At 41.5% G+C, this 26,111-nt stretch overlaps 1 protein-coding gene across 1 annotated transcript in view; it reads left to right on the top strand.

The window, feature by feature from the left end:
- TOM1 (target of myb1 membrane trafficking protein) overlaps positions 1-26,111 on the top strand; it is a 123,285-nt gene that overhangs the window by 69,695 nt on the left and 27,479 nt on the right. Inside the window, exons 7-11 of the mRNA XM_063426415.1 lie at positions 871-987; positions 1,225-1,358; positions 1,807-1,858; positions 15,186-15,339; positions 25,056-25,176. Coding sequence (XP_063282485.1) covers positions 871-987; positions 1,225-1,358; positions 1,807-1,858; positions 15,186-15,339; positions 25,056-25,176 — 578 coding nt within the window. The remainder of the gene's footprint in view (positions 1-870; positions 988-1,224; positions 1,359-1,806; positions 1,859-15,185; positions 15,340-25,055; positions 25,177-26,111) is intronic.

Below are 26,111 nucleotides of genomic sequence, written 5' to 3'. Positions count from 1 at the left end.
ACTCCTGTTTTATAAGCTTGCTTCTCCTTAAATTAAAAAAGTGCACTGTTTATCCATGCCAAACAACTGTCTGAACATGTAAACTCTGGCGGAAAGCTGTTGTGGCATTCGCTGGCGTAAATGTAATATGTTTTATCTATGCACGACAAAATAAAGAATATAAAAAAAAATAAAAAAATGTGTCTGTCACTAGCCTACACCTAACTCTGATCTTTTTTTTTTTTTTTCAATCTTCTATAAATTGGTCAAATCCCTATTTGCTTAATGTGTACGGAGGAACGCGTGATTAGCAGAGTTCAAAGCAGGGTTTTCTGACCCTTTTATTTCTGTTTATGAAAACGTTTAGTTAAAATGCAACTCTAAGGAACCTTTGCTGTACTTCCTTGCAACGTGTACAGCTGTGTTATTGGAAGCTGTTATTTAGAAATGACAGAAAAGGAGCCGTGACCGCCTTTGCACCGAAACACTAACCAGCAATGCAGAGTTAAGATATAGAATGATGCAAAGTTAGTTATATTTTTCTTTTTCTTTTTTTTAAATATGAAAATGGAACATGGAAAAGATAAATTTTGTTATTTAAAGGAACACTATAGCTTTGGGAATACAAAACTGTGAACATTGCAGGCTTAAAGGGACAGAGGCACATCACCAAGACCATTTCGATGAGATGAAGTGGTCGGGTTGCCTATCGTGTTCCTTTAAGTTAAATGGCTGTTTAGGTGCTTGGGGTGTCCCTTTATACTTAAGTCTCAAAGTCAAGGATGTCATCTAATTTGTTGGTATTTATCTTTCTTCACTTTATGCTTGCTTGACCCAACAAGATAAGTTTTTCAGTACAACTCTATATTCCAGACTCTTTGTGTTCAACAGGTGACAAAGCTGCGTAGTGAGTTAGAGGTGGTAAATGGAAATGTGAAGGTCATGTCGGAGATGCTTACAGAGATATCACCACAGACAGCCATGCAGTCTGATGTGGAGCTCCTGCAGGTGAGTCACATTTTCATTGGTACCCTTTGAAATGTAGAAGTTACAGCCATTTGGGGAATTATAGTTTTTGACCTCTGGCAGTATTTAGTTTTGACCTCTGTTTTCTGGTTATATCACCATCGACTGGGATACCATAAGATGCCAGCTTCCTCTGCTTGATTCCTTGTTTTGTAGGACAAAGTAATTTGTTTTGCACTTGTGCTCTCCAAACCTCCTTGTTTCGTTTTTCTTCCACAGGAATTGAACCGGACATGCCGAGCCATGCAGCAGCGAGTTCTTGAGCTCATTTCCAGGATAACCCATGAACAGCTCACAGAAGAGCTCCTAATTGTGAATGACAACATCAACAATGTGTTTCTTCGCCATGAAAGGTATGACTAAGCACCAACAGGTCATCCTCTCTGATTTTGAAAGCTTTGCTACCATAGAGTTGTCTTCAGTTATACTTCTTCCACTATTTCACTATTTTCCCTCCAGCTCAGGTGGTCTATGGTTGCCTTGATGGTCAGGACGCCATTGGGTCATATTGTACAGCAGTTTGTTTGAGTAAATTCCAGGAATAGACTATCTTTCTCGTATTTGTTGTTGTGGGTGTGACCTGATACTGAGCAAGCTGTTTGGCTGTGGTTCACAGTATCTGGGGAGCTTATGATTGTCCATCCAAAGTCAGGAATATGTTGTCATTTTCTAAAGGCAAGCTGAATAAATCTACTTCACAAACCTTGTGGTACCAAGGATAGCCTTTGCTGAGCTAGGCAAACCCTGATAGTGTTTTTTTTTTTTTTGCACAACCTCTTTTTTAATTGTCTCATTTTCCAGGTTTGAGAGAATGTTTGCTGGTCAACAGGGAACAGCTACAGTACAGACTCAGGTAATGTACCCATTCAGTGGATCGATCATTTTTGAATCCCGTACTGTACCAATGGTGATGCCATCTGTGCAATGTAAAAAAAAAATATTTTTTTTTTTGCAATCAAAGGGACTGTATAGGCACCAATGCACGTTCATCTTAATTAAGCCGTTTTGGTGTATAGATCATGCCCCTGCAGTCTCACTGCTCAATCCTCTGCCATTTAGGAGTTAAATAACTGTATTTAAAGAGTATTAGTCACACCTTCTCGTATGTAACTTGCACAACCTTGCTAAACACTCCTTGTAAAGGAATCTAGACATTTTAGGTTACTTTATTGCAGTCTGTTTAATCTAGAATGTCTTATATCATACTCTGTAAATGTGCTTTTAGAGCCTACAGGTGCCGTCTGTGTGTGATTACTGTTCAATTCACAGAGCACGAGAGAACTTCTAAAGTAAGTTTCATCTGATTGAAAATGAAACCATTTTGTTTTCATGCAGGCTGTGTCAGTCACAGCCAGGGGAGGTGTGGCTAGGGCTGCATGGACAGAAACAAAAGTGATTTAACTCCTAAATGGCAGAGAATTGAACAGTGATAATGTAGTGGCATGATCTACACACACAAACTGCTTCATTATGCTAAAGTTGTTCTTATGCCTATAGTATCTGTTTTATGGGGAATAATACACTGATCACCTTGTTACACTCTCATGTAGACCTAGGACATACATGTTCAGGTCTGCCCGATATTACTGGGATCTATCCTCATAAGTGGCACCTGTCACCATTTTAATGAAAAGGACACTGTCTGGAATTAACTGCCACTAATCTCAGCACTGGTAAATGTATGATACACTGCTGGCCTTTCAATAAAAGTCCTCTTTATAATCTATTCACTACCCTAACATATACAAAAAAACAAGTCCTGCGCTCAAACTCCCACTACTCTTGGGCGGCAGCAATGACCATAGTACACATTAGCACTAATACATACAGTAAAAATGAAAGAAAAAGTGACCTGCGCTCTTTCCAAATCCCTATGCATAGTTAGACAAATGGAGGTTATTTAGTTCCTCCAATGGCCATGAGGGGGAATGCCCACCTGCCACGTCAAGGCAAACCTCTTAGGTGGGACCTACTACCCTAACATACTACACTAAACTGAACAGTAACCCCTGTACCACATTATCATTGCATGCCTAACACTATAGTCAGCGCTACTAGGGTTAAAATAAAGGCAATGGAAATGTGAATATATAAAAAAGGTGGCGCAAATTAAACAGAAAAAACTTGTGGGCACAGATTGCAGCAACCAACAAAAAAAATCCTGCTAATGGGATTTGGATAATATAGCTAGTAGTGAGTTGGTGCGCAGTGTAATAAATCACTACTAGGCAAAATTATAAAATCTTATATATCAAATTTTAAAACTTCATTTAATGCCCATAGTGCTCACTGTTTAGTGAATATGTGCCCAAGTGGTAATGTCATATGGGTGTATCTTAATACAATATATAGTGATAATTGTGACACCCTAATGCACTTGGACTCAATGGCATACTTGCACAATAATCTGAATACACAAATCTAGTGCAAAACAATAGTGCTAAATTGTCAGGAAAGCATAAATAGCTTTTATTACTATTTATGCTTTTCTGACAATATTGCACTATGTTTTTATCTCCTAGATTCGTGTATTCAGATTATTGTGCAAGTATACCATTAAGTCCTAGTGCCTGAGGATGTCACAATTATCACTATATATTGTATCAAAATACACCCATATGACCCATATGGCATTACTGATACCGGAGAAACTGACGGAAGCCAAGCACAGAGAGATGGACACAGGTTTCTTCAGGAAGGAAGAGATTCTTTATTGGATCACCGATCGGGACTCAGAGGGACTAGCGTCACCAAAATACAGCAAAGTCTGAGTACTGAATACATAGAGTACATTCCTTATATAGCACTGTAGCTCCTCCCACAATTAACTACACCCACACATACCCTTAACCTATTTAATGAATAGAGTCTAAACTCATCCATCCGGTCTAACCACGTGGCTCATCTGATACAAAGGAGAGGGACGCGTAATTCCAGTTCTTACATTCCTGCACCTGGTCAGTACAGTGATGACAGTATCTTAGCTACGTGTAATTAACTAACTGATACTACAAACACATATACATACATATGCCTTGTGGCAATCTTAGCCTGCTAAACTTGTATTTTACTGGAATTACATCACATTCCCCCCTTTGATGCCTCTGATATTTCACAATTACTTGAGGCATCACTTAACCTTGGTTTGCATATACCTCAGGTTACCATGAACCAGACCAGACTTATCTTATGATGTGAATCTTCAACATTCATCTTCTTGCATTGGTTCTCCCTGATCTAGAGCCTTATACTTATATATCGCCATTATCTGTGCAGCAGCCTTCCTCTCTGCTATACTTCCTATCAGGCTTTGCACAGACCTAACTACTAAGGGTATAAGACACGGTAGGAGTAGACACAACAGTAAAATCAGTAGGACTCCACCTACCACTGCCTTAAGCCCTCCAAACCACTCATACCAGCTACCAAACCAACTACTTGGATTGTACCCTTTCCATACCTGAGTAGGCACATGCGCTAGTTTAACCATATGGCTAGTAAGCTCAGCTATTGCTTGCCCTTCGTCATCTATTTGAAGACAGCAATTACTTAGGTTAAACTTCCCACATACACCTCCCTCTACTGCCAAAAGGTAATCCAAGGCTAATCTATTTTGGTAGACTGCTGTCCTCATCCTGGTGTTATGCTTCGCTAGAAGATTGAGCGCTTGTGATGTCTCATTTGTGATAATCTCAACCACCGCCTGTAATCTTATAATACGGTTGAGCATATAAATAGGGGTTCTATAACCAAAGGTACCATCCTCAGCCCACGTGGCTGGCCCATAGTAATCTATAATACGCTGGGGAGGCCATTCATCATCTTCCCAGGCGCCTATCTCTATGGGTCCCCTTTTCTTCCTATGATTCACATCATACACTTTAACACCTAAAGTCTCACCTGTTTCAATCGGTAACAAGAAGAAGGATGGTTTGAGCATACCCAACACACATGCCCCTTCCCAGTCCTGTGGCAGCTCCGAATAGGCTTTCTTACCACAGATCCAGTACAAATTTGCTGGGGCTCTCCAAGTAGATGTGATGGATAGATCAAACCACACATCCTTTAAATTGGCATATCTAGCAAACGGGTTAGATGGTTCTGAGACATTTGAAGCCGACCACCAAGTTGTATTCTTTGTATCATCATCATAAGCTTTTTGCCCTAGACAAGTTAATTCTCCTACAGAAGTATTATACATTATTCCTTTCCTTGCTATGCAAACATAACCTATGATGGAGGTCTTTAATCTCCACTCAGATTTACCTCTAACACTCATATGATAATCGGCTTGTGTAGATATTAATTGGTCAACTGCCTCAGAACCGGACATTACCTCCTTTGCTTCCCAAGGCCATTGGTCTCCCATGTTAGTACCTCCACACACATAGCAGTTGGTAACATTAAGACTACCGGCAATACTTTCAGCTAAATCGATGAACAGGTTTTTAGCATTATGGGGGATCTTATTATCTATACTCATCTCTTCGTAAAAGGAATGGTATACTTGATGAGTCTGGGAGGATACCGTATCAGTCTCTATTCCTATAAACAATAATGTCCCAGGATCTAAACCCGTCCCGTATATTTGAAACCCAAATAAATTTCCATACTTATCTAAGAACTTGTCGGGGTTATTAATGAGTATATGGACTGGGTTGCATTCCATAGACTTACAATAAGGGCTAGTCGGCAACTTAGTCACTATCATGTCTTTGTCTACTGTCTGTCCCCAAGTTGCCCACCCCACACAAGACCAATATGGGCAAAAGTTATAATCTCTATTTGGGCATCTAGGACTTACATATTTATTTTTGCTACTGGGACAAATATATTTATCGTTAGACCCATACGTCCTCTCCCATCTAAGATCCCCACATACATTCCACGGCTTTCTACCACTCGATATCGCTTTACACGCATCAAATAGCAGAACACCCGAAGAATGTACGGATTCTAACACCGTTTTATTAATTAGGGTCCCCTGAGGATCTCCATTCCTGAGAGTCAACCAAATTGTACGATGCTGATACTCCGGACTGAAGCACTTAGGTTCTCCTACTCCTAAATGGCACACACTATAATCTATATTTAAGTATCTACATCTCGATACATCTCCTTTACATTCGTATTGTGAATGCCAAATTAGGGTTTGGGAAATATGGTTACCTGTTCTCGTAGTCTTAATGCATACCTCACAGCTAGGAGTGTCGGTACCTCTACCTTCCTGAATATAAAAACACATATAAATAAACACTATCAAAAGCACATCTTTCGCCGTCATCCTCAGTCTTCGTCCGTGCGATGGCGCCTCAGCTTCCAGGATGTGAGGGGCTGCAGGGAATGGAGTTCTGCTCATCTTCACAGGTGTCCCTTCGAGACTTTCCTGGCTTATACACTATGTGATGGTAAGCGGACAGGCTTTATTATGGCCTTCTCACTCACACCTGTAACAATAAAATTTGTAATCCACAATAATTCCTCGTTACTCCGACTGAGTAGTGCGTTTTAACCGGATCTTGCAGGGATTCTCTGGATCTGCTGTAACTTGCCAAGAATCGACTGCTGCTGGTTTAACCCTGGAGTGATGTATCCACGGAGTCACTTCTGCTACTTTTATTGCTGTAGGGGTAGACAAAAGAACAACATAAGGACCTCTCCACTTGGGCCCTAACGGTACATTATTCCACTCTTTAATCCACACTTGATCTCCTGGATGATAACTATGAACAGGGGGATAAATATTCACAGGTAATCTATCTTGTACCCATTTCTGTACCTCCTCCATAGTCTTACCCAACTCTACAACCTGCTGCCGGGTAATTCCTTCTCCCAACTGACTCAAGTCCCCCCTTAAGTTACCAAGTATGGGAGGTGGTCGCCCATACATGATTTCAAAAGGAGAGAGGCCCATCCTTCTGGTAGGGGTACAGCGGATTCGCAATAAAGCTATGGGTAAGAGAACGTTCCACTTAAGTTGGGTTTCCTGACACATTTTAGCCAACTGGTTCTTTATAGTTCTATTCATTCTCTCTACCTTACCAGAACTCTGGGGTCTATATGCAGTATGAAGCCTCCACTTTATACCAAGCATATGAGTCAGTTGTTGTAGGCACTGGTGAACAAAAGCTGGACCATTGTCCGATCCTATAGAACAGGGTAGTCCATATCGGGGTATTATTTCTCGTAGCAGGAATCTCACAACTTCTCCTGCTTTCTCTGTACGAGTAGGACATGCTTCTACCCAGCCTGAATAGGTGCACACAATTACCAGCAGGTAACGATGTCCACCCGATTTAGGCATCACTGTAAAGTCTATTTGTAGATCGGACATGGGGAGTCCCCCCATAAACTGAACTCCTGGTGGCTTTACTGGTCCTTGTCTTGCATTATTCTTAGCACACGTTACACATCTGCGTACAATGGCCTGAGTCAAGTTGGACAATCTTGGTATGTAGAAATGTTTTCTAAGAGATTCTTCAGTACTGTCTCTCCCAGAATGTGTCCCGTTGTGATAATTTTGGACAATTTCTACCGCTAGCGATGCTGGTATAACTATTCTTCCATCTTCTAGCTGATACCACTTGTTCTCCAGATACTTTCCCGGTTCAGTCTTTAACCACTCCTCTTCTTGAGCTGTATAAACTGGAGTCCATTGGGACAGTGGAGTTGGTATAAGAGCAGCTATATGCCCTACATACTCCTGTCTTCCTGATTCAGCAGCACGCTTAGCTGCACTATCTGCCATCCGATTTCCCTTGGTTACATCACCATCTCCTCTCAGATGCGCTCGACAATGTATGATACCGACTTCTTTCGGCTCCCACACTGCTTCCAATAGTTGTAGGATTTCAGCTGCGTACTTGATTTCTTTGCCTTCTGAATTCAGTAGTCCTCTTTCTTTATACAAAGCTCCGTGGGCATGAGTGGTTAAAAACGCATACTTGGAGTCCGTATAGATATTCACTCTTAAACCTTCAGCCAATTGTAACGCTCGTGTTAGTGCTATTAATTCTGCCTTTTGTGCTGATGTTCCTTTCGCCAGTGGCCGAGCTTCTATCACCTTGTCTATTGTTGTCACTGCATATCCTGCATAGCGGATCCCTTCTTTCACATAACTACTGCCGTCGGTGTAATATTGAACATCGGGGTTCTGGATGGGAAAATCACGAAGATCTGGTCTACTTGAGAATACTTCATCCATTACTTCCAAACAATCATGTTGACTTTCAGTAGGTTGTGGCAAAAGGGTAGCTGGATTTAAGGTGTTTACAGTCTCTAAATGCACTCTTGGGTTTTCACACAACATTGCTTGATACTTGGTCATACGGCTATTACTAAACCAATGATTTCCTTTGTAATCCAACAACGTCTGTACTGCATGTGGGACTCGTACATAAAGTTCTTGACCCAGAGTGAGTTTATCGGCTTCAGCTACTAGCAGGGCGGCTGCAGCTACGGCTCTTAGACAAGGTGGAAGTCCGCTGGCCACTGCATCCAGTTGCTTAGACATGTAGGCAACAGGTCTTTGCCATGATCCCAAGTACTGTGTCAATACTCCCACAGCCATTCTTCTTTGCTCGTGTACATATAAGTAGAATGGTCGTGTGTGATCAGGTAGACCTAATGCTGGGGCACTCATCAAAGCCTTCTTCACATCTTCAAATGCCGTTTGCTGTTCTTGGGTCCATAAGAAGGGGTCGTGCTCTGTACCTTTGATAGCTGCGTACAGAGGTTTTGCTAGTATCGCATAACTGGGAATCCATATCCTACAGAAGCCTGCTGCCCCCAAGAATTCTCGCACTTGTCTTCTATTCTTGGGTATTGGTATTTGGCAGACAGCTTCTTTTCTCTCTGGCCCCATAATTCTTTGACCTTCAGAGATATGGAATCCTAGATACTTGACAGTTGGCAAACACAACTGAGCCTTCTTTCTAGACACCTTGTATCCTGCCTTCCAGAGAATGTGTAGTAGATCGTGCGTTGCTTGCTGACAGATTTCTTTTGTAACTGCTGCTATCAACAAGTCATCTACATATTGTAACAATACACACTCTCCTGGGATGGACTCGAAATCCAATAGATCTTGACTTAGGGCTGAACCAAATAGGGCAGGTGAATTTTTAAACCCTTGGGGCAGTCTTGTCCAAGTCATTTGGCGTTTTGAGCCCGTTACAGCGTTCTCCCATTGGAAAGCGAAAATACATTGACTTTCTGCGGCAATTCGGAGGCAAAAGAAGGCATCTTTGAGATCTAAGACTGTGAAGTAAGTAGCCCCGCCCGGAATTAAAGCAAGCAGGTTATATGGATTGGGTACAACTGGATGTATGCTAACAACCGCATCATTGACTGCTCTTAAGTCCTGCACAGGTCGATACTCATCTGTGCCGGGCTTTTGAACAGGCAGCAATGGGGTGTTCCAGGGGGAAGTACAGAATTTTAGGATACCATACCGTATGAACTTATCCAGATAGGATTGGATGTTCTTCTTAGCCTTCTGCGGAATGTGATATTGTCTTAGGCTCACTGGATAAACCCCATGTTTCAGTTCAATTTTTATTGGTGGAATATTGCGGGCCAGTCCTGGTGGGTTGTTCTCTGCCCAAACTCCTGGTATGTTAAACAATGTCTCATCACTCCTAGGGTTTTGGCTAGTCAACACTGTATAAAGTCGCCACTCTTCTTCCTTTGGTACGGATAAAGTCATAATACCTGAAGGTCCATTAAACTTTAAAGATGTTGTTCCATCTGGTAGGAACGTAATCTGCGCTTGTAATTTGGATAGCATATCACGTCCCAGCAATTGGACTGGACATTCAGGCATATAAAGGAATTGGTGTTTTACTACGTGGCCTCCCAATGTACAGAGTCGACTTTTAAGAACCGGTCTTTCAGCACTTCTTCCAGTTGCTCCTATCACAGTAATAGTCCTTCCAGATGGAGGAGCAACTAGATTAGTCACCACTGAATGTTCAGCACCAGTGTCGATCATGAACGCACTCCTTTTCCCCCCTATTGATACATCGACCATAGGCTCCGCTCGACCAAGGGGGATGGAGCCCGGTCGGTATCAATAGTCCTCCATGACCGTGTCAGCCAATCCTACAAAGTCCCTACCTTCTCTATCGCGAGACCTTTGCGCTGCTGGAATATACCTGTCTTCCCTAACACTTCCTCTGTTCCCATTACTCCCTCTATAACCATTACTCCCTCCGGGACCTCCTCTACCTCTCGCTCTGCCTCTAAAGTTTCCGTAGCCTGCCCTGGGTTGGTCTCTCTCGTACTGCTCTCTTTGCGGACATTCGTTCCTCCAATGCCCTTCTTCCTTGCAATACGCACACTGATCCCTACTCAAAGGCTCCCTACTCCATCTATTATTGCCTCTATCTGGGCCCCGTTTATCTACGCCTGCGATCGCTACCGCTAGCATATCAGCCTTTTTACGCATCTTGCGCTCCTCCTCTTTCTTGCTTTCTGTTTCCCTATTCATATAGACCTTATTAGCTACCTCCATTAGTTGGGAGATTGACATACCTGCAAACCCTTCTAACTTTTGTAGCTTGCGCTTAATATCTCCGTAAGCTTGGCTGACAAAGGCGGAGTTAACCATTCGGGAATTGTCTGCGTCTTCCGGATTAAAGGGGGTGTACAAGCGGTACGCCTCCAATAATCGGTCATAAAAGACACTGGGCGCTTCATCGCTTTTCTGGATCACCTCAACTGTCTTCGACATGTTAATGGCTTTCTTTCCTCCGGCTTTCATGCCAGCAATTATAGCGTCTCTATAGGCTCTGAGTTGAACCATATCAGCACCATTTACGTTCCAATCGGGATCAGTGTTGGGATAATGTGTTGCGGCCCATGCTGCTGGATTAGCTTGGTTCAAAGCACGGGCTCTATCCTCTAATGCTTTAATGGCTGCTTGATTTATTCTTGTCCTTTCCTCATTGTTAAATAAAGTCATTAATAACTGCTGGCAATCAGCCCATGTCGGATTATGTGTCTGTACTATTGAGGTGAACAGATCAGTCATGGCTTGTGGTTTCTCAGTATACGAGGAATTATGGGTCTTCCAGTTTAAAAGGTCGGTAGTGGTGAAAGGGACATATACGAAGACAGGGTCAGCGTGTGCCATTTGACCTGCGGCATCGATATAAGCTGACCCGGGATTTAAGCGAAGAGGCATCTGATAGTGCTTTAATTGTTGGGCACCAGTCAACTGTCGGGTTTGGATGGGGCTACGTAGGGAAGCGTCAGTCATGGGTTCCGGTCGGGGAGATATAGGGTATGGGGATGTGGGAGGTTGGTTTTGGGAAAAGGTAGTGAATAGAACACTTCGGGCCGAGCTAGATGAAGCTTGACCGGAAGTCTGAAGTGGCGCCAAATCAGGATATTCGTTTCTAATGGGGGTGGGTTCTGGTTCCGGAAGGGGAGATTTAGTACGAGGGGGGGTGGATCCTGTACTGGAGGAGGAAGCGGAAGTGGATGAGGGTAATGAGGGAAGGGTTACAGGACTTCCTGTATTTGCGTCACTTCCTCTTACCGGAAAGTAAGGGGGCGGCAAAGGGATCTCGGACTCAGGGGGCGTGTCCAAAATGGGCCTAACACCAGCCCTAGTGGACGAACAAGTCCTAGCTACCATGAGGCGACACTGTTCCTCGTGGCATGTCCGGAGCCATTTTGGCGAGTCATTTACGGCCTGTCTCCAACAATCAATATAAGGAAACTGGCCGTAAAGTTCAGGCCTACCTGATACAGCCACGTGTAAGCGCTGTACCAGAGTTGGATCCAAACTGCCACGTGGCGGCCATGCCGCAACCAAAGTAGGCCACTCCCTAGTGCACAAAGTGACCAAACGTACAGGGGACATCTTAACCCCAAAATCACAAACTTTGAATCCCTTTTTAAAATTCTTAACCATACATCCTAAGGGATCCGGAATCGTTGACTGCGACGCACCCATATTTAACAGTGGAACGTCGTCGACAACGATTACTATACACGCGTACTATTCAACAGTCACACCCGTTTCCTCTGGCAACAGCACCACGTGGTACGGTTACCAAGTGAAACGTACACAATAACAATAAACACTCAGGGAATTCCCGTACACACACAGCTGCTACACCAGTCACTATATAATCAATATTATGCCCTTTGGCGTAACTACACAGTCACCCACGCTATAATTCTCTATATACGAATTACCCGTCTATAACACACCCCAGTAACATCGTCTTTTACAAATAGCGGTTACAGTACGGTTAGCATAGGTCAAAGCACAAGTTAAGGTCACAATACAATTATTAGTGGTTATGGTGTTAAACATGCAATGGACGACAATGATTAGTACTTATTATATAATGTCAGTAAATATACAGGGTTATGGTACCGTGCACTATAATACAGCAACACACTATTAACACTCTCGCTAGACGGCTGAGCTCGCGCTATCTAACAAGATATACACTTTACTAAAACAATCGTTAACACATTTACAATTCCCAACTAAACTATTGGCCAGTACCTTGAATGGACTACCTAAAACTATATACACCCGTTTTGGTTAGCCACACTGCCCAATCACCACATATATAGCGAGCTAGAGAACCGAATTTACACAGACGCCTCTTAGTCGCACTATACAACGAGCTAGAGAACCGAATTTACACAGGCGCCTCTTAGTCGTACTATCAAAAGTCTAGTGGGTTCCAAATTTACACGCCTTCCCACTTAGCCCAGATAGGATGAGAACTAGCGAACCGAATTTACACAGGCGCCGCTTAGTCTCCCGGTCCCTCCGACCTAGCGAACGTAATATACACCCTAGAACGCTAGTCTAGACAAGACACCGGTGTCCGGCTAGGGCTATTTACACCAGGACCCCGCCTGACTAACCAAATCAAACGGTCTGACTAAAGAGCGTTCGATCGAGCGGTGCGCCTTCGCTCCTTCCCTCCGACAGAGGGGGCAGATACAGATTCAAAAACCCCTTTGGGCCTACCGCACAATCGGTATACCCCTAGCGGGTCCTGCCGTCTAAAACAGCAGTTATCTTACCTCCTCGTTCCTGAACCTGAGTTCACACTCATCGACGGGGACACCCCAGCACTTCTCACGTAGAGGCCGATGATCTCCTGGACAACAGACCAGTGGCGCCGAGACGAAGGGAGGTCCACGCAGAAGTTCAGGGGTGCAGCCGTAGAGAACGTGGGCAAAGATAGACCGTCTCACGCCTCTGCCTCTCAGCTACCGTTGAACGATGAGCTTCCCGGCCAATGCACCAAATGATACCGGAGAAACTGACGGAAGCCAAGCACAGAGAGATGGACACAGGTTTCTTCAGGAAGGAAGAGATTCTTTATTGGATCACCGATCGGGACTCAGAGGGACTAGCGTCACCAAAATACAGCAAAGTCTGAGTACTGAATACATAGAGTACATTCCTTATATAGCACTGTAGCTCCTCCCACAATTAACTACACCCACACATACCCTTAACCTATTTAATGAATAGAGTCTAAACTCATCCATCCGGTCTAACCACGTGGCTCATCTGATACAAAGGAGAGGGACGCGTAATTCCAGTTCTTACATTCCTGCACCTGGTCAGTACAGTGATGACAGTATCTTAGCTACGTGTAATTAACTAACTGATACTACAAACACATATACATACATATGCCTTGTGGCAATCTTAGCCTGCTAAACTTGTATTTTACTGGAATTACATCACATTACCACTTGGGCACATATTCACTAAATAGTGAGCACTATGGGCACTTGAATGAAGTTTTAAAATTTGATATGTAAGATTTTATATTTTACCTAGTAGTGATTTATTACACTGCGCACCAACTCACAACTATCTATATTAAAATAAAGGCAATTAATTCACATTTTTTACCTCTCCACACCAGTCTTGCCACTCAAGCTCTGCCACTTAGGTTGAGATCATTGGGATTGATAAACTCAGCCAATCCAATCCATTCCCATAGGAAAGCATTGGGAGGGTAGTGCACATGTGCAGCAAAATGCCACCCTGCACCAAACCGATCGTCTCTTGACCATCTGGCTAAAATAGCAGAGTTTTCCGCTCTTTTCCGGAAGTGCCTTTAGTGGTTGTCATATGACAATGTTTTTTTAACTGTAGGTCTAGAAAGGGGGCACATGGTATGCAGACCACTACATTGAGGTAAAGTGGTTTGATTGCCTATAGTGTTCATTTAACCTCCTTCAATACTCTACTCTCACACTACACTAAACATTAACCTTTATACTACGCCAACACTAAACATTAAATTCTACAGTACCCGAACACTAACCAATGATCTCTACATTACCGTAACGCTTTCACTTCTAACCTAAATATATTATGTAATAATGCATACGGATGAGTGACATGTGCATTAGGGGGAAAATAGTGTAATCTCTGCATTTAGTAATCATAATAAACCCCAGGACTGAAGGTGAAAGGTTTCTAAATGTCTCCAGAACCCTCAGTGCAAAAATAGAAAATACTATCCGCCCTTCAAAATAACAGGCAGACTGTGTAATATATAATCAGTCCTATTTTAACAATCAAAATGGTCATCTAGGTGTAATATAGATCATGTGATACTTAAAAATGAACTGTTTCCTACTCTTCTAATGCTGGTCAGAGGTACAGCCAGAACTAAAAGTTCTGTGTACACATTCACCTTTCTTGGGGTTCTTTGCAATTTGCCCTGAGCCCAATACATTCTGGCACCTTATAAAGAAGATTGTGCACCCAATGTGTACAAGATAAATTAATATGGCTAATTGTTTAGCCAGAACCACAAGTTTCTTTTAAATAGTATGGAGCACTTTACTAGACAATGGGACACCGGCATTACCCTCTTCTCAAATGTACCATTTTAAAAAATGCGCCTTTTGAAGGCCAGTAGGTGTGTATTAGCTCTTCACTAATGCTATGGTCTATAGCATTGGTTCCCAACCCAGTACAACAATCTTGAGTACTCCCGAATAGTCCTGGATTTAGGGATTACCCTGTTATGTCTGAGGTGTTTTTAGAAGAAAAAAAACACACTTTACACAACAGGGTAATCCCTAAATCCTGGACTGGTAGGAGGTACTTGAGGACTGGGTTAGGAACCCCTGGTCTATGGTGTAATTTTAATAGTGTTATTTTTCTACAGGTTCCAAGGGAGAGAATCCCTTCCTCATCTCTCATAGACCTAGCAGCTCCATCTTCTGCTGTCCAGCCCCTTCCTCCATCATACTCGTCACTATCGGCTCCTAGCAGCTCACCACAGCAAGTGGAAAACCTTTCCACCCAGCTAGCAGGCATAGGTAAGTCCTATATTTACTTTTACCAATAACAGGGATTCAACTGGAAAATGGCAGAATGCAATATGAGCATTACCTGATAAAATAGGTTTATATGTACGCATTTTGTTTTTTTGTGTGTAATGTCTCTTGATGCAAGCCAATCGACAATCCAGGGCTTTATGTCTGTGAATTATGTCCACACACTTCCTAGTTAATTGCACAGCTCATGCAAAGTCAGTGTTTTAGCAATTGTCCATTGCTAATAGACGACACATAATAGCATACACTGGTATTCTTAATGTGCATGTTACTGTGCTTGTGGTTTACCAGAGGGTGATTTTGGACTGAATCGCAGCTTTAAAAAAGACACTAAATTGTCAGAGATAGTGGGCAATGGAACTCTGCTTACTTTTGAAGCCATGCTTTTTTTTTTTTTTTTTTTTTTTTTTTTATTTTATTGAGATTTTGCATCAAAGAATACAACTAATACAGAGTATGACATGGAGGCAAGTGTTATTCTGTGCCTCTTCTATAAAGTCTCACATTTTAGAGTTCTGCTGTACAGTTATACATAACACATGGGTTGTCTTCAGATGGGTCTTGTTAAGTCTGGTGTGTGTCTTCGTCTCTTATGTGTTATTTTGTGGTGTCTATGTTGTGTAGTTTCGTGTGACTATGGTGCTAGGCGTCTAGTCTATGTGGTACTGTGTCTCGTAATGTGTCTGATGTTGTGGCTGAGGGGCAAAGTGTCATGGGATTCCTGCCGTTTCGTCCAGGTGTGAGGCTGTCTCCCTTCTTGGTTATGTGAGTTTTGTGTAGTCTCTTAGCCGTGATGTCTGATATGGGTTTAGTCAGGTGGTGGGTCAGTCCTTGTTACAGGGCTGCTCCACTCGCAGGCTCTCGTTCTATCTTTGTCGGCACTCTCAGGATCAGGCCCCAGTGCTTTGTGGTTCTTCGCCCGGTATGTTTATGGCCTTCCAGAACGCCGTGGGGTCTTCCCCGGACGATAGGGTGAGTTTCTCGCTTCCCCTTTGGATATTCAGCGTTCCGTCTTCTCCCCAGCGGTACCGGACCTCTGCCTCTCTGTTTCTTGGCTGCTGGAGCCAGTTGTCTCCTTGCCGCTAGTACCTCGAAGGGAAGGTCTCCATAGATCGTCACGCAGCAGCCCTCGAGCCGGAATGACTTTACCTCCCTGGATTTGTTGAGGATAGCGGCTCTCACTGCTATGTCTCTGGAAATGACTATTGTGTCTCTCGGAGCTCCTTGGGGTGCTGCTGCCGCTTTTCGTACTCGGAACGCCGAGACTACCATCCCCTTGGTGTCTTTGCTCTTTAGGCCCATCGAGGCCACCAGTCTCTGGGTGAAGGGTAGCAGAGCCTCGTCGCTCACCGTTTCCGGTATGCCCCGCATGCGGACATTCTTGCGTCTGTGGCGGGATTCCAGTGCGGTCACCGACCGGGTAAGTTTCTGCACCTTTGAGGCTAGGTCTTCTATTTGGTTGCGGGTGTCCTGCCTCTGGTGTTCCCGTGTTTTCTCTTTATTTTCAATGTCGGAGATCCTCTTGCGAAGGTCTCCTATGTCTGCTTGGGCCTCTTTCAGGTCCGATTTCCAGACTTGCCTTATTTCATGCAGGAGGTTTTTTATATCTCCCTTAGTCACCGGGGATGAGTCCTCCTCGGAATCCGTTTCTGGGTAGTCTTCTCCCGGTTCTGGTGAGGAGGATATGTCTCCCTCCTCTTGGGATGCGTCTGAGGCCTCCTCTTCTGCCCGGGCCGCGGGCGCCATTTTGGCGGGAGCCGCGGTTGCGGCTGCAGGCCTCTCAAAGTAGAGCCTTATGTCTGGCGTTCTCAGTGTCGCTGGAGTCTGATATTTTTTATTTTTTCGTCCCATGGCAGTCTCTGTTGGAGGGTGGGTAAAAATGTCTCCTGTGGGGCTCCAATATGTTTGGATATCGTACTTTTTGGGTTTCTGTCTCGGAGCTCCAGAGGTTTGCGTCCGCTCTGTTGCTCGGCTAGCCACGCCCCCCCGAAGCCATGCTTTTTAATCTCTCTACAATATAAAATCAAAAAAGCTTCAAGATTTATTGAATGCGGCTAAAATTCTCATTTCATCTTTTTGGGCACTGTCTGGTGTCCCCACCCTTGAGCAATGGATCGCTAAAGTTGGAGCGTTTCATTCTAAGGAGATCTTCATAGCTTCCCTTTAGGGTCATTCAGCACAGGTGGGCTTGATCTAGTCTTAAAGGTCCACCTTCCTTACCTAGCCCCATCCTCTACTTTGAACACTGTTTACCCACATGTATACGGTTACCGGAATAATCGTGATCTATGCTCAGAGCTTAGTCTGTTGCTTACTCTTATTGCATTCAAAGGTTCACTAAATGGTGGAACAGGATTGTGTGATTTCATAATCTTCTAACTGCATGACCTGAATCTGAAATAGCAATTTAAATAACTATTTTTGAAACAATACAAACTTTTGAGCTTCAAGTGCCGTTGACCTCAATCTAGGCACATGACATGGTCATAAGATGAACAGACTTACATCTTAACGGTTTTCCAAAAATGTTGTCAATAGGCCAGCCCAAGTAACTACATCTTTCTATCCACTGTAGTGGATTTGGCCCCGGCTGCAGCATAGATTTTATTTTTAGAAAGTGCTCACTTATACATTTTTTTTTCCGACAATAGCTGGGATAATTTACTACCAATTAAATCCCTCAATTCACTTCCTAAGCTGCGATGAAAGCACTCAATTTCTTAATGGAACTTTTATTTCTTTAATCTATAATTATTCAGTTATGGATTAGTGATGTATGCAAAACATTGGCTACAATAACTATTTGCTGCTCAATTACATTGAAAACCCCAGAACCTTTCACTCGTTCACTTCCAGCTCCTGAAAAACATGTTGAGAGCTTCATCGGGCTATGATGAGCATGGTTAATGGTAACCATGGATAATCATGCTTTAAATAGAAACCGTGCCTGACAATATGTAATCCATTCATATAGAACGTGTTAGCACTCTGTATGTGATTATTTTTACATTAAAACCTGAGCGGGGACTAACCAGAGGGCAAGCTATTGAGGTTTCTCTGAGATTTTGCAAGAAAAACAGTATATGTGTACACAAACAAAAAAGGTGCAATTACAATAAGTGTTCCTAGCATGTTATCCTATTTCATAACAAAAATGTGCAACTGTATATCGCCATGACCTTGTATGCATTATTCCACCTGTGCCTGCTGTTGTGGCACCACAGGAATGTTTGTTAATCCTATTTGCACCAAAAATAAAGAATTAAAAAAAAATTAAACATTTTTTTTTATATTAAAAAGGTGCAATTAGTGCCAAATTAGGTACAAGAATACAACTTCTCTGTGCAAGGCGAAGCTTTCAATGGTATCTCCAAAGACTTCCTCCTGTCTTCCACGAAATAGAAGCAAACAATAGGGGATGATCTGCTAAACCAATAACAAACAAAAAACATAGCGTATAATTGTAGTGCGCATTCAAGAGTGTAGTAAAAAATGTAGTAAAACTACTACACTCTTGAATGTGCACTACAATTTTATTACTTTTTCTATCTTGAGCACATATACTCCAGCCAATCCATGGGTATTTACATACAGATAGAAGATTGAATCCTTGGAAGGAATTTATACTTAAGGCTCTTTAACTTCAGTGAATGTGTGAGTGGCCATTTGTGAATACAGCACTTGTGGTTAATTTATATACACAGTTATACCCTATGTTTTTTTCGTTTGTTATTGGTTTAGCAGATCATCCCCTATTTTTTGCTTCTATTCTCTGAGATTTTCTCAGAGCTCTCATATTCTGTTTTTATTTTTACCTTTACCTGGAACCTGGCATATATAAATTGTATCAAGAATCATTCTGTTGACAGTCTCTGTTGGATTTTAATCTGGTGTGGTTTTCATAAACCATCTTCTCCAAGGTTACATTTGTCTTCTTTTTCGGGGGGGTATTGATGGATTAATAATACTGTTGTTAGTATTATGCAACCCAGAACTATATTTTATGGTGCATAAACTAGGGCACGTATCTGAATTCGCAAATTGGGAAGGGGTTTTCTCTGGATTCATCCCTTCTCTGTTTGGCCTACTGGATCTCCAAAGGGTGTGTGTTCCTCATACCTTTTACGGTTTTTAATTTACTCTGTAAAATGTATCATTCCCACGGTTCCAAGCCCCACATTGGGTTTAAGTGACTTGTGCTTTGCATATATTCCTGGTTTAACTGGACATGGACACATGAGGTTCAGTACAGCTTCAACTAGGGTAAGTAAAAAGGTTAAAAATGTTCTTAAAGTGAACTTCTCACCAGGAAATGTTGTTTACCTTTGTTTTAAAGCTATGCTTTCATATTTTGACCCAATGATAGACTGCAATTTGTGCCTAAGTCCAAGTTAAAGGGATAGTGCTAACTCTATAACAACATATGTCTGTCTCCATGCAGTCATTTAGGGTTGTATCTATTCGCTTATCCCCTCACTCAAAGATGTCATGAGAAGGAGCTTCTTCCTGTCCGACTAAGTGTTTTTGTACTGTACTGCTCCCTACCTAATCTAACAAGTTCTTTGGCTGTTAGTAAGCATGAACCATGATTACAGGTCCATTCCTCATCAGTGCAAGGCAGCAGCTATTCACTTAGGCAGCAGTGTCATTCATCTCCAACTGGTGAATTGTACCCCTGCTCAAAGCTGAACTACATATCCCATAAACCTCTGGGAGGTACTCTGCTCTCAGTGAAAATAATAGGATGACTCTGTTCAGCTGATAGGTGGTCTTTAGAGAATGTCCAGCAGGATGCAGCAGTGAGGATCAGTTTTTTTTTTCTCTCTGTTTCTAATGCATCCATCCTGGAAAGTCTCCAATGATATCGTTTTACAAAATTGCTGAACATTTTTTCTTTAAATACTATACTAAAAACTATGCGGCATGGCTATCAGATTTATGGATTGGGAAGGAAAACATAGAAGTTACCTTGGGGGGGAGGGGAAATATAAAGGTGGTTTTTATGATCTATTCATCCCTAATCACATAGGAGGGGATTTCATGGTGTTCAAATAGCTGCTCTGATTAAACTAAGCACTAATCATGTCTCTTTGTTCTCTGCACCCAGGTTACTATGACATTCAGTCAGACTCTAAAAGAAGACTCTTTTCTCTTTAGGAGCATAATAATAAGAATTCAGGAATTTTCTTGTGTGCCTTATCAGGACTATTGTTAGACCTGGCCATTGTACTATTGGTAGCAGAAAATCTTCGTGATGCTTCAGGGATAATTGCAGAGATATAAAACCCTGTTTTTTCTATGGTAGTGCTGCTAAGTAACCAGTGTTTCTGTTGTGACATTGACCGTTGATATGACCTTTGTAGTACCAGTGCATGCATTTTGTATCCGGCAGTGCAACGTCTTACAACATGGCATTGACATTTCTGAGAATTATAAATTCAAGCTTGTTGAAGATCTACAGATTCTGATTCACAGACCTTGTGAAAAAAATGACACATTCCTTATCTGTATAATTTGGTCACTGCGATGTGGGCAGCTCCAGATCAGCAGAACGTGAGTGCTGGAACTGGAGTCCAACACCTGTTTATTAACCATCATCTGCCAGAAGGATGCCAGTAATGAACACAATTCCAAATTGAGCTTTCCTTAAACGCTTTCAAGTGACCACACTGGGTTGTTTGGTAGGACTGTCCCTTTATAAAAAGGCATCGTTTGATACCATTTTTGTTTTTGTCTAAAGACAATGTTCCGGTCTGTCTGTGTATCTTACTGTCTCTTGTTAATGTCAGTTGTCTTGTCATTATTTTTGCATTGATAATCCCTTTTTGTAAGGTTAGTCTTATCTGTGTAGTGATGCTTTGTATGCACCCTTACTTGTTCTTAATTCAAGCCTTGATGCATTCTACAATATCCCTACAGCAACAAACCCCAGAGCTGCTTTCTGGATCTCCTTTTATTAATTATGTATACCTTGGTTCAATAAACAGAGAATGTGCGCACACACAAACACAAACGGATACACACAAATCGATCAGGTTGTGAGATTTAGTATATACAATCAATGCCTATTGCTTCAAATAAAGAACTGTTATAAATGCTCCTAGTACAAATAGCTTTGCCTTTTTATTTATTTTTTATAAAATATTATTTTACCGGGAAGGATACATTGAGATTTCTCTCATTTCTCATCAAGTATGTCCCGGGTCCACAAAACATTGCATTGTTCCAGTAGGATACAATATTACAACATACATTAATTTAACACATAACCGGTAGTGATGTCCCGAACAGTTCGCCAGCGAACATAGCTTGTTCGTGGCGAACGCGGCGGGCGAACATATGCGATGGTCGGTCCGCCCCCTATTCGTCATGGAGGTGGGAGGGTCTGCTGCTGATTGGCTGGAATGTGTCTGCTGACTGTGAGGTATAGGGTCAAAGTTTACTCAATGATGACGAATAGGGGACGGGCCGAACAGCGCATATGTTCGCCGGCGAACAGTTCCCGGCGAACTGTTCGGGACATCACTAATAACCGGTAATAAATATAGTCAACCATGACATGTGCATTCTGTATTGAGGTATATTGCCATAGATCTCTTAAAAGATTTTAGATTGCAAGATATGGATGAACCCAATCCACTAACTGCAGTCCTTGTATTATTCCATGGAAGTGTTGTGCAGTAATGTAACACACAAAGTAAATCCTTTGGGTCTGAACAGGTTAAATCTCTTTACAGAACTGTTGAGATGACTGAATCATCTTAATGCATGGTTCATTTACATAATTAACAGATTACTTTACCAGTTCACAACCTTGAATGTTTTCTTTGAACAAGTGGTTAATATCCATTTTTCATTGTTGAGCTTACAAATGATTGTTTTCCTAATGCAAAAAAACAAGTAATGTATGTACATTCACAAATATTTTGGCAGAAAATGACAGACATGGAAGTCTCCTGCTGTTAATGAAAAACATGGAGATCTTTTAGACCGTTTTAGATTCCATGGGGCTGTAGAAGGCATACATGTTTTATTTCTGTTGCTTCTACGTAGAATGCTTGAGTCATACACTCCATTCTGAACACCAGTAGCTCCGAGTCAGACAACATGCTGTATTTAAAACATAAATAAATAAATAAAAATGCTAAAAATGGATTAGTGGCTCAGCTACTCGTTTTGAAGCCAGGGATATTGTGATAATGGAAAATCTGATCAGCAGATATGTTGGATGAAGTGCCTTCTTAAAATTTGTGTTTCCTGTTGCACATCTAGGAAGCACAGAGGGAGTAATCAAAAAAAAAATTGCTTGAGTGAGTCCTCTGGATTTTGGACAAGATTCTGAAACTATCCCATAATAGCTGTTAGGTTAAAATGTTTTGTGAACAACAAGCCTTTTATTAAGCGGCGCTCTAATAATGTAGTTGTTCTGGTGCAAAGAAACTGCCCCTGTAGACTCTGCAATGCAAACACTGCCTTTTCTGAGAAAAGACTTTGTTTTCAATGCTTCGTATTACCACCTCTGGTGGCTGTCACTCAAATAGCAACTAGAGGAACTTCCCGTTTTAGCCTTGCAATCTTCTCCACATCTCTGATTGGCTAAGTGCAGTTATTGCCAGGGAAGGAGTGGCAGTCACAGTGAGACTGGTACACCAGGGGACTAAAGGTAAGTAAAGCCGTGTCTTTTACTACCTCCCCTCCCACCCCACCCCCTCCAACTACGACCTGCTACTGGAATTTTGCGTTATGACCGAAGGGAATGTTAAGTATGCATTAGGGGTTAGTAAAACTGTGATGTACTTTTTGTCCTTTCCATATTTACAGACTCCCTGAAATCCCTCTTCTGGCATTTGAACTCAATGAATTACTGTTTAATACTGATCATTTCTCTTCCAGTATTTCACTTTTGTGCTTTTTTTTTCTCTCCTGGCTTCAAACACACTAGATCTTTTGTTAAGTATTTTCATAAATGTGGCTTTGTCATAAGAAATAGTCTGTCAAAATACATTTTCAAATATTTACTGGATAGCAATACATCTTTACAATGCATGTTCTTTTTCTTTGCTTTTCTATTCTATGACATTTTCATTTACCGTAGTTCTGTATATTAATGCCAAATGAAATCGCTGCAAGCCAGGATAAAATTACCGTAACTTATTCCAAATACATATTGAAATGGATCTGCTTTTCCTTTGATCTTCCGACACTATTTTTCTTTTTTCTTGCTTATCTGGAGTTGATGACACTGTATCATTTATCTCCATCATTCAACTGTCTATTTCCTCTTTATTAAATGTTTTTTGTGCTTCATTGACGGTTTCAATTGCTGAGCCCACATGTCGTCTTTGTGTGCCATAGAGGAAGATGCATTCAAACATTATGATAGTTGTTTTTTTTTTTTTTTTTAAATCAAAATGTCTATTATTGTGATGCAGGAGCTTTCTCCACTTTAGACTTTGTGTTTGGATGGAGAAGATCTTTCCATAGTTTTGACTCCTATAAATGATCCTTTGGCCCCACAAAATGAAAACATCTAAGCAAACATTAGCTGATCTAAAAACAATTCACCAACTGCACTCTAGTCCTCGCATGCCTACTTTATCCTTAAATGGACACTATAGTCACGGGAGCCACTACAGCTTGGTGTAGTGGAAGCTCATTGGCTTCTATAAATCCAACTATATTTCACAAAAGTTAAAAACATACTCAACTTGTGACACATCATGCAAAAATAGGGAAAAATGAGGAAAGGTTTAACGTTCCCTAGCTTTACACATTCTTACATATATACGGTGTAAAATTCATTAAGAGTGTTAGAATTTTTTATTTCTACCCTTCATGTGCCTTTTTCACACTACAGCTATTATGAATTTGTGATGTTATTTTTGTGTGTTTTTTGTTTTTTAATTGTTCTTTTTATTTTAAATTGATTATGCTTGTGATTTGACCTAGATTTTGCAGTGAGTTGTAGTACAGGTCATTGAGAAGGAGGGAGCAGGTGCACTATATCTTGGCAAAAGAAAACCTCACTTGTTGTCTGAGTGACATCCTGGGAAGTATTTATGCCCCCAAATCTAAAAGTGCCAATTTGTACTGAATTTTGATTCTACAATCTTTCCTGGACAGAACCCAGGAAGTCCCTCTAGTGGGTGTTTGAGTGACAGCCACTTGAGGGCGTTGGGTCGCAATGTAAAAACTGCCTTTTCTCATCAGCTTACAGTGTATATACCGACAAGGTTGTAATAAAGCCCTTAGTATGTTAGACCACTTTTTAGAACAGAGCTCTTGGATAAATCTCCCCTCTTCTATTTTCTGACATTCTCTTACTTCACTTTCATCTTGGCGTAGAAAGAGACGCAGAATATTTACAGGCTACTCTCGGGTAATGAGACAGATTTGCATAAACCTGTTGGAATAAATGCAGCACTTTTAAGACTACTTTTAAAACACTCCCACTGAATTGTGTAAAATATTTCTTCTCATCCAGAAAGACATATGTTTTAGAATACGCTCTAAAATGCTCTTTGTGAGCATTTTATATGGGCATGTGGTTAAAAATTAACAAAGTATATAGATATAGTATGCATTCTAGTTATAATTAAAATGTGTAGGTTTTATTTGTGTGATGATCTCTCCTTCCACTCTGTATTCTCTTTGCTTTAGGATGTGTGATGAATCATATTTTTCTGTGTTATTTTAAGATACGGGCTCTGGATCTGTGAGCGTAACCTTACAATCTCTGGAAAGCAACAAGAAACCTGATGACGAGTTTGATATGTTCGCTCTCACCCGGGGAAGCTCTCTAGCAGAACAGCGTAAGAGGTGAGTACCAAGCGTGGATGCTTTACAGGCAGGTGATGTGATTCACCCTGCTCTAACTAAATTCATACTTCTCTCAGAAAGTGTCCCTATATGGGCCCAGATCCCTCTTTTCTAGACTAATGTCCCTCTTTTCTAGGAGCACCATATTGTAGGCATTTCTGAGTGTATAACAGAACTCCACAGCAATAAAGCAATATTTCGTTCTTCTTCTAAATGACATTTTATGCATACATTTATTATTACTTTACCTAACATTTCTCAGAAGAGTCCTGCCCCTGGCCACTTCCCCATTCATACCCCTAAAACTTGTGTCCAGTTTGGTCAATTTGAAATGATGGGTCGTATGTAAACAGATTCCAGTTACTAGGACCCTCAAAGTGATACCTTCAAATGGCAAAATGAAGACCATGAACTAGAATAGTGGTGCAATAATCTCTTAATGATGTGTTGGTGTGTACCTGGCAGAGTCAGGCTTAGGTCCCAATTTAACATGCATAATGCATGATGCATAAGCTTTCCAAATGACTTCATATTTATGGCTAAACTTTTAAAATCATTTTTTCAACATATTAGAATATATAAAAAAGTTTTGTATGTAAAAAAAAAATATATAAAAATATTGTCAATATTATGACATTTAGATATTTGTCATCGTATCAAATCATATATTAAATTATTTGGAAAGCTTATTAAGTCTAGGCCTTAGTACTCTAACAAAGTGATACAAGGTGCAGAAGCATCACGCCAAGACCTGGGTCTAATGCTGTATATTTATTATATGTATATAGCTTAGCCAGAACAATGTCGTTTTTAAAGTCAAGGTTACCGATCGATATTTACTGTAAGCATTCTTAACTGGGCAAGTGCCAAGTACATACAGTCTCAACGTTAATCCCACAAATTGAACAATATCTTTACTATGATTTACTATAAAA

This window comes from Pelobates fuscus, chromosome 7, assembly GCF_036172605.1.
Source record: "Pelobates fuscus isolate aPelFus1 chromosome 7, aPelFus1.pri, whole genome shotgun sequence".
In the NCBI taxonomy this organism is placed as follows: domain Eukaryota; kingdom Metazoa; phylum Chordata; class Amphibia; order Anura; family Pelobatidae; genus Pelobates; species Pelobates fuscus.
This window is presented reverse-complemented; position numbering and strand designations above follow the sequence as displayed.